The sequence below is a fragment of the Galeopterus variegatus genome, unplaced genomic scaffold (genome assembly GCF_000696425.1).
Source record: "Galeopterus variegatus unplaced genomic scaffold, G_variegatus-3.0.2 Scaffold1527, whole genome shotgun sequence".
NCBI classification, from domain to species: domain Eukaryota; kingdom Metazoa; phylum Chordata; class Mammalia; order Dermoptera; family Cynocephalidae; genus Galeopterus; species Galeopterus variegatus.
Window position 1 is genome coordinate 284522 of NW_007727638.1, and position 8990 is coordinate 293511.

The window sequence follows — 8990 nt, forward strand, 5'->3', positions numbered from 1 at the left end:
GCCGCGCCTGAGGCCCCGGGGCCCGAGAAGGCGGCGGCCAGCGCGCCCGCGCCCGAGACCCCCCGGAAGAAGACCCCCATCCAAAAGCCGCCGCGCAAAAAGAGCCGGGAGGCGGCAAGCGAGCTGGGCAGGGCGGGCGCGCCCACCCTGTAGCCGTCGGCGGCCCGCTGCGCCCGCAGCTTCCCCTGGCTTAGCAGCGCTGCTTCCCGCCCCGCGTGCCATTGGCCGAAGCCCCGAGCGGCCTGGCGGGAGGCTGCGTCTCATTGGCTCAGGCCCCAGCAGCCTCTCCTCGATGGGAGCGGCGCGCTCAGGCGGGAAGGCCTCGTCCCATTGGTCGAGGCCTGGTAGGCGCTTAGCAGGCTACTCCCTCCCCATTGGCCGAGTTATGGAGCGCTCCGTCCAGCCCGCGTCTCGCTGGCCAAGAACAGAAGGATTGTACCTAGCGACCACCTCTTACTGGCCAAGAGTGCACTTGGCTGTGGCTGCCTTCTCATTGGCTGAGGCCAGAAGCACTAATGCCTCGGCTGCCTCTCATTGGCCGGGGCCTGGCGCCCCTGGCTGGAGGCGCCTTTCCTTGGCTATAGCCCGAGGATACTTCCTCTGGCCAGGCTCCAGGGCATCTGGTTGACCCGGAGCCTGGGGAGGAGGGCTGGTCTCTGCTCCTCAGAGGCCTCGGCGTCCCTGGCTTGGCTGGTCCCACCTCTTCCCCCTCCCCAGTGCCTCCAGCCCCGGCCCCTCAGCTGTCGAGCTGGTTTTGATGGCCTCCCACCGTCCCACACGAGTGGGAACCCCAGGGGCGACTCCAGTGGCCTGAGGAGATGTATTTATAGGCCCCCGGCAGGGCTGCTCCCACCCCACCCAGGTGCCCCAGGATGGGCGCCTCCCGGCAGGGGCTTGGCCAAAGCTTTCTTAATAAAGTGCCTTTTCCCCCCCTGTTCTCTGATTACTTCCTGTCCGTGGGCTTTGGGCAAAGATATCCCCCAAAAGAAATAGTATGTGACCTCTTCTCTCCAGCACTCACATCCCCAGGACCTCTCCACCTAAGCCTTGGAGCCCAGGTGTGGGTCTCCCGGGCCATGCTGGAAGTAGGCTTGGCCCATCTGTCCATCATTATTTGTTTATCAAGCTTATGGGGCCCCAGCCCTGGCCTGTCCCATCCTGGACTGGTCTCTTGGGAGGAAGGATGGTTTAGGTCAGATCGGGTGGAGCCTGCGGGGCAGGTGGTGGGGCTTGTTTCTGATCTGTGCCTTCCCCACTGGCCACTGCTGTTAATCTTGGGGGTCAGAGCTGTTTGGGGTGGCTGGGGTGGGCCAGAGGCTGGGCGAGGGGGCATGTGGGCTGTGGGTACAGCCTTCCATCGGGCCTCGTCCGGCACAAACAAGACGGTCTGCCGCTGCACAGAGCCCCGCTGTCCTCCTCAATGGGCTCCTTGTCCTCAGCCGGAAACTCTCCTCTCCCGCCTGCCTGCTGCCTGCGGGAGGGAGAGGGAGGGGAGCCTGTCTGGCCCAGAGCACCCGCCCTCAAGCCAGCCCCCTACTGCTGGGCCTCGCCTGACTGGCCTTTCTGAGACCATCTGCCCCCAAGTACCTTCACTGCTCCTGTCCCCCTGGGTCATCCCTTTGGGCAGGTCTCCTAGGTGGCCTTCCCAAGCCATGGATCTTTACTCCCCATGGTTCCTACTATCCTTGGAACTAAGTTTTAGCAGCTCCGTCCATCTGGGCTGCCCCCATCTCCTGTCCCTGGCTAGCAGGCCTCTTCCCATTTTCCTACATCTCCCCATTCTTTTTATTCTTTTTTTTTTTTTTTTTTTTTTTTTTTTGGTGACTGGCCAGCAACAGGGATCAAACCCTGGACCTTGGTGTTATCAGCACCACACTCTAACCAACTGAACTGGTCAGCCCTCTGCCATTTTTGATGCCCAGCTCAGAATCTTGTGATTCTGCCAAGATCCTCCAATCATCTCCCTGTCCCCAGCCTGTAGCCCAGCACATGGCCCTATCATCTGGCAGCTCAGGGATCTCACCTTAGCAACACTCTCCTCCCCTGGCCAGATACCGCATTAAGATTAACTTCGGTCACCCATACAGAGGCTCTGCCACCTGAGCGGAGATGGCCTCCTGCCCCGGGCAGGACACCCGGAGTGGCTGGCAGGAACAAAGTCCCTGTGCCTGGCCTGGTCAGGCAGCACGTGGAATGTGGGCTCCCTGTCCCCAGTCCATGCTGCTTCCTCAGGCCATCCAGGCACCCTGCTATGTTGGCTACTGGGTTGAGGACACAGGCTCAAAGTCGGCCAGGAGGGGCAGATGCCCAGCTGGGCTCAGCAAAGGCAGTGGTTGGGGAGTAGGGGGCAGTGTGGTGGTTAAGTCCACTCTCTTGCCAAGCTGTCACGCCACCACACTGCTGCTCCCTGATCCCCAACTTCTACCTCTAGCTGTCTCTCTCCCCCCAGGCCTGGACCAGCATGATTTTGGGAGACCAGGGGGTCTCAGAGACTGGCCTTTCCTAGGGCTCTCCTCCCCCTTTCCCGGGAGAACCTCCGTGGGCAACTCGCAGAGTAGGGATGCCCCTAAACTTCAGCAGCCAGCTCCTGCCACCTGCCCCCAGGAGGGTCCAGGTAGCCGCCTGTGGAGGGAGATGTTGGGACCCCTTGCCTGCCACCTTCCTTACCCCCCTCCTCAGGGCTCACAGCAGTACTAACTCCCAGGGCAGGCGCCACAAATGGGAACCGCGGCTGCTGGAACCTCCGTTGCCATAGGGATGGGGACCACAGGACCCACATCTGGTAGCGATTGAGGAGGAAAAATTACGAGTTGTGGAAAATGCAAATATTTTTTGTAGCACAGAGCACAAAGGAGCGGGAGGAATGTGGGGACTGGAGAAGGGCCCGGGCCAGCCTGGCTTCAAGCAGGGACACGGCACACGGAGAGGCCCTGGTTGCACACATGCACAATGCCAGAGCCTGCAACACACACACACACGTTCTCCACCAGACACACAGGAACACCAGCACAAACACACACCCTGGAACTCAAGCACACGCACATGCACACAAGCCACCAGAACCCCGGAGACAGAGACAGGAACACGCGCTGCCACATGTCCCCACACGTGCACCTGGGCCCAAAGAAACACAGAGACTCACCTGCCAACATACATGCTCTGCTAGACAGAAACAGACCGCCACTCTCCGCCATGAACACACAATCCACCACTCACAGAAGCACCACAGCATTAGCCCTGCAATACCACACACGCACACCAGGAGAGCACACGCTGCGACGCATACATACAGGCATGCGCAGTCATATGGAGGACACTCCCCTGAGAGCCACACACAGGAAACCCAGCAGACACACAAAAAAATAGACAAAATGACTCATTCTGCAACACACAACATATACCACCCGACACAGAAACACCAAGACATACACTGGCTGCAACACACACACACACACCATGGGCCACAAAGAAACCACGAGACAGATGCAACCCTGCAACACGTTTCACCAGACACAGAAAAAGTTGGAAACAGATATATGTCATACAAAACACATCTCCCACCACACACGCTGAGCCACTGAGGCAGACACATTCCCTGCAACAAACACATACAAAGTCAATGACACAGAAAAAAGAGAAAATATTCCTCCTGCAAACATACCTCCTTCACCAGAGACACAAACATGAAATAAACACAACTCACCACACAGACCCTTGCAACACACACACACACCAGAAGATGCAGAAACATCGAGGCAACCCACCACACTCACAAAAACACACCTCATTCTGCAACACACAAACATGTACACATCACCTGACACACAAGCACAGAGACAGATGCACCAAGAAACACACCCATCCCACAGGAAAACAGGAACACAGTGACGGACAGACACGTAGCACCCTAGACCCAACTAAATACCAAGGCAGGCACTCACCCTGAAACACACACATTCCACTGGAAACACAGGCACGAGTCACACACACCTTGCAAATACCCAGACACACCAGCAGACACTCAGAAACACCGAGACAGCCACACGCGGTGGAAACACACACTATCCTCCAAGCACAGAGACACCGAGGCAGACTGACAGTGTTGAAATTCATGAGGCCTGTGCTCCAGAAAAGCTGTGGTAGTTGGGAAATGCCCCATTCCTTTGTGTTCTGAGAAGTGGCGACCCTGGAGGACCACTTTGCCTCGTTTATTCTGCTGGCCTTCTGCAGGACTCCCTTGTTTAACTGCCTCTATAATAACCCAGCTTGTGACTACAAGGTTAAAGATTTGGATCCCCACACCGCGAGCCACCAAAAAAAAAAAAGTCTTTTAGAATAAAATCACTTCCTTATGTGTCTGATGCATTTCCCTGCTGTCTTGGTGCCTTATGTGGTATGGATTGGACATGCCTTCCAATCCCTATTCACTCTACCCAGGTAGTGAGGCCCCTCAGAGCCCTTGGGATGCTACTCCTGCCTGGCCAGGGATCCTAGGTGAGTGCGACTCCCGGCCATGTGCTCCAGACTCTTGTCCACTGATAGCACAGTGAGAATTTGATTTTGATTCTTTCTGAATATTTGTTTGATTTCTGGGACTGGATTCTCTTGGTTTCATAGTCTGACCGTTTGGTGATCTCTTTAAATAGATTGATGGTGTCTAGAGGTCTTGTCTCTGTTGGGTGAGAGATGACAGAGTGTGTGGTTTGTGAGTCTTTTCTGTTTCACCATTTGTCTGTTTTGAGCTTAAGTTAATTAAGAATTTGTGCCCACTGGGAAGATGGTTTGGAGATGTGGCCAGCTGAATAGATGGGGCTGTGCTATAATGAAGGTTTCATTTAGATGGCTGGATTGGCTGTAATATGCACAGGTAAGTGACCCACCCAGTGATCAGCATGCTTTAAAACGTGGCCAGTTCCTTCGGTGGGGCTTACATGCAGATGCTTGGTAAAGCCTCCGGAGAAAGAGCATGGTGGCGTATCGGGGGGTGGGGTTAGGAAGGCAGAGGGCTAAGGAGCATATAGCAAAAGAGTCAAAATACAATTGAATCAATCTGCAGTTTGGGTTCCCGCAGAGGAGCAGGACAGATGGAGAGAGCAGGAGGGAGTCTAGGGGTGGAGGTGACCTTTGATGGGGGAGAGTGGGACATGGGATGGCAGATGATTCCACCTGGGATGGGCCCAGTTGCATGGACAATGGTCAGAGATTGTCCATTTTCAGGTGATGTCATAGCTGGGATGAGTCCAGATGCAAGGCTGAGGTCACTCACCTGGTTATTTGTCCAGAAGTTGGTCACAGGCCTCCCTGGGTTTGTAATGACCATGGGCTGAATAATGGACCTTGAGGCATCCATTGGTCCAATAGTGTGGAAATGACTGTGGTTGGATAGTGACTGTGAAGGGTGCATCCCTGGGGTCACATTGGGGACACGATGACCCCAAAATGTCTGTTGCATGTACCCCACCCCACAAGAGGTATTCTGGTGGCTTTTTTTTTTTTTTTTGTCTTTTTCCGTGTCCGGCAACGGATCGCAACCCCCAGTGTTGCCCCCGTACCGGACCGGGGACCGGCAACGGGATCGCAACCCTCGGCGTTGCTCCCGCGCCTCGCTCAGCCAGTGAGCGGGAACCGGTCTGTATGTGGGATCCGAACCCTCGGGCGGGAGCGCAGCCGCGCTTCCCAAGCGGCGCACTATCCAGTGCGCCACCGGGCCGGCCCCTCTGGTGGCTTTTTATTAAGGGTCTGACCTGCATTTTGAGCAATGAGGTGTGTTCATAGGGCATTCATTCAAGAGGACATTGCTGCCCCCTGTGTGAGGGGACTCCTTGTGAATTTAGAACAGCCGTCAGGACTGTGGGTGACACCGAGCAGTTTGCCCGCAAGGTGGAAATGGAATCATGGTGCCCTCTAGTGGTTGGCTGTGGCAGCATCTTGAAGAGCCCAAACAAGGGTGGGCAACAGCCCTGCTGAAATACAGCCTCTGGACTGCCATGCGGAATACGCCAAGGGGATGTGGTGTCCCAGGCCTGAGTTATCCCCCAAGGCAGGCATAGCCAGGGGAGGAAAGCCAGAAGGCCAAGCGACAGCATTCGCATGAAGTGGGTCCTGTAACCTGAGGCATTAGATGGACACTGATCAATATGAGACCAGTGTAGACCAGCTGATGTCTAAGAATTTAACCGATGTGCAGGGCCCTGAACCTTATGTGGGGCAATCGCCCACCCCCTCCATAAGTGCAATATGGAGCATCGACTGAATCTCCTCTCAAGGTAGTGCTGGGGACAGCTAGATCCAATCAAGGTCCTGCTGGCACAGGTGTATGCTACCCTATGGACAACCGAGTAATGGTGTGTTGTGTCCCTTCAGTAGTGAATGTGATTGGCTAGAGAAAGGAAGGAAAATCTGACACATGCTACAACCTGGATGAACCTAGGAGACCCAGGGAAAGAAGCCAGACACAAAAGGACAAATACTGTATGATTCCACTTATATGAGGTATCTACAGTAGTCAAACTATTGAGAAGTAGGATGGTGGCGGCCAGGGGCTGAGGAAGAGGGGAACGGGGAGTTAATGCTTAATGTGTACAGAGCTTCTGTCTGGGATGATGAAAAAGTTCCAGAAATGGGTAGTGGTTCTGGCTGCACAACATTCTGAATGTACTTAATGGTACTGAGCTGTACACTTAAAAGTGGTTAAAATGGTAAATTTTATGTGTTATATATTTTACAGCAATTGAAAAAAACAGAAAAATTTTAAAAAGTGAATGGGAGCAGAGGCTGAGAGGCTGTTGAGCGCTGCATAGAACACCGTAAGCAAAGCAGAACATCAATGCACTGGCCGGTGGAAGGGTGACCAGCCCCCATCAGTTCAGAGTTCAGGGCTACAGCCTGAACCGACCATTGGGTTGAGGCAGCAGCAACCCACCATGAGATGCCATTTGTTCTTCTGAGTTGAAGAACAGGCCAGATTGGGCTGTTAAATGGAGAGACAGTGGGAATAATCACCCCTTTTCTCTTAACAAATCTTGTATAATGGCTTCCCATCCTTAAAGTACCCGTTTTAAGTTACATTGAGCCTTATTAACAATTTTAATGGCTTGGTGATAGAGTTTGAATGCTATTGTTCCTCCAAAACTCATTTGGAAATCTGATCTCCAGTGTGGCAGTGTTGGGAGCTGTTTGAGTCACGGGGGCAGATCCCTCATGAATAGATTAATGATCTCCCTGGGAGCTTGGGGGTAGTGAGTGAGTTTTCGCTCTATTAGTTCCCACAAGAGCTGGTTATTTAAAAGACCCTACCACCTCACCTCTCTCTCTTGCTTCCTCTCGCCATGTGATCTACTCGTACCTGCCGGCTGCCTGCCACTTTCCGTTATGAGTAGAAGCGGCCTGAGGCCCACGCCAGATGCAGCTGTCCCAGAATCTTGAGCCAAATAAAACTCTGTTCTTTATAAATTACCAAGTCTCAGGTATTCTGTTATAGTGACACAAAATGGACTAATACACTTGGGCAGGTCTTCAGGGTCCTGTTTGGCAAGGCCAACAGTAAAGCACAAAGTTTTGATTTCATTCCAATTACAGCATCTACCCCAACAATGGGAACCTCAAGAGGAGAGGGAGCCAGAGCCACTGGAATATTTGTCAAAGCTATTGTGCCAATGGTCAGGGTAAGGCGGACTTGCTTGCCTTCAGTCTTAGGTGTGGTAATGCCCTGGGGAATGTAAGGGGATCTTCCTTTACATTAGTGGGGTCTCTGGGGAAACGGTGTCAATTAAAGCCATAAAAGTTTGCTTAGTGTGTATCATAAAAGTTTGTTTAGTGTGACCACCATGTTTATGTAGGGCAATTATCTGGTGGTGGCTGGTGTCTGGGGGCACACTGTGTCCCTAACAAGATTGCTGTTGCTTGAGTTCAGGAGATATGACAGGGGTCCCATGCCTTGATCATCTGAGATTGGGTGCTCTGTATTACTTGTTTTAGAAGAGACTGGTACTCCTTGGGATATTACCTAAAATCTGATTAGTGGAAACTTCAGGTCACAAAGTTACCAGTACCAGGTATGTGTGTGGGAGCCCATGAATATTCTGAAATGAGGTTCTCCTTGGTAGTAGGACTTGGTGCTTTGGGATGAGAAAATTGGATCTTGGGACACTCCTCATGAGCAATCAATTCCAGGACCTCTATGGCCCCTTTAAGAGTAGTCACTTGACTAGTCAAAGGAGCTTATGGCCATGTAACTTGTAGGTTCTCCTCCGAAGAATAACCGACAGGCATCTGTGTCCAGAACCTCTCTTCTAGACCACCTTTAAGGCTGGTCTCCATTCCATTCTTTCTGCTATATTTTTGCAGCTCTACTGCAAACTCTAGTCCTGGATCCAGAGTAGGAATCAGCAAGCTATGGCCCCCAGGCCAAACCTCGCCTGCTGCATGTTTTCATCAATAAGGTTTTACTGAAACACACAGAAATGCCTGCCCAGGGCTGGTGAGGGTTTTCAGTCCTTGTGGTGCTCAACAACAGATTGCTGTAATAATTGGCATCCCTCTTCAAAAGTGTGCATGTGCTGAGGGCCACGCATTAACGTCTGCAGCAGTAGGGGGGGCCATGTTCCAAGATACAAACACCCAATGCAGCAAGACAAAGGCCAGAGGCCATGCTGTGAATGCTGTGCTGGGTGGACAAGGTGTGCCTGTTTCCACAAGTCTGTTGGATCCCATGCAATAAATTACTTGTTTGGTGGTCGTGGTGGTGGTGGGGTTACAAGATATCCTGGTCAATTAGCGCATGTTGGCAGCATACGAAGTTAATTTAGAGCCAGTACAATGCAGGCACAAATGCTAATCAGTGCTTTTCTAATGTTCTAAATCCATAATTGCTTGATAAAATTTGAAATTCTGATCCAGTCAAATTGCAGACTACTGCTTCAGTTTCTCTTTCCTCCCCTTGTAAAGTTGGGTTTTTTGTGTGTGCTACCTCCTCCAAGGAGTCCTAATGA

At 52.8% G+C, this 8990-nt stretch overlaps 1 protein-coding gene across 1 annotated transcript in view; it reads left to right on the forward strand.

The window, feature by feature from the left end:
• SCARF2 (scavenger receptor class F, member 2) overlaps nt 1–153 on the forward strand; it is a 13529-nt gene extending 13376 nt beyond the window's left edge. The window contains exon 13 of the mRNA XM_008577528.1: nt 13–153. Within this exon, the coding sequence (XP_008575750.1) occupies nt 13–153 (141 nt within the window). The remainder of the gene's footprint in view (nt 1–12) is intronic.
• Nucleotides 154–8990: the final 8837 nt, after the last annotated feature.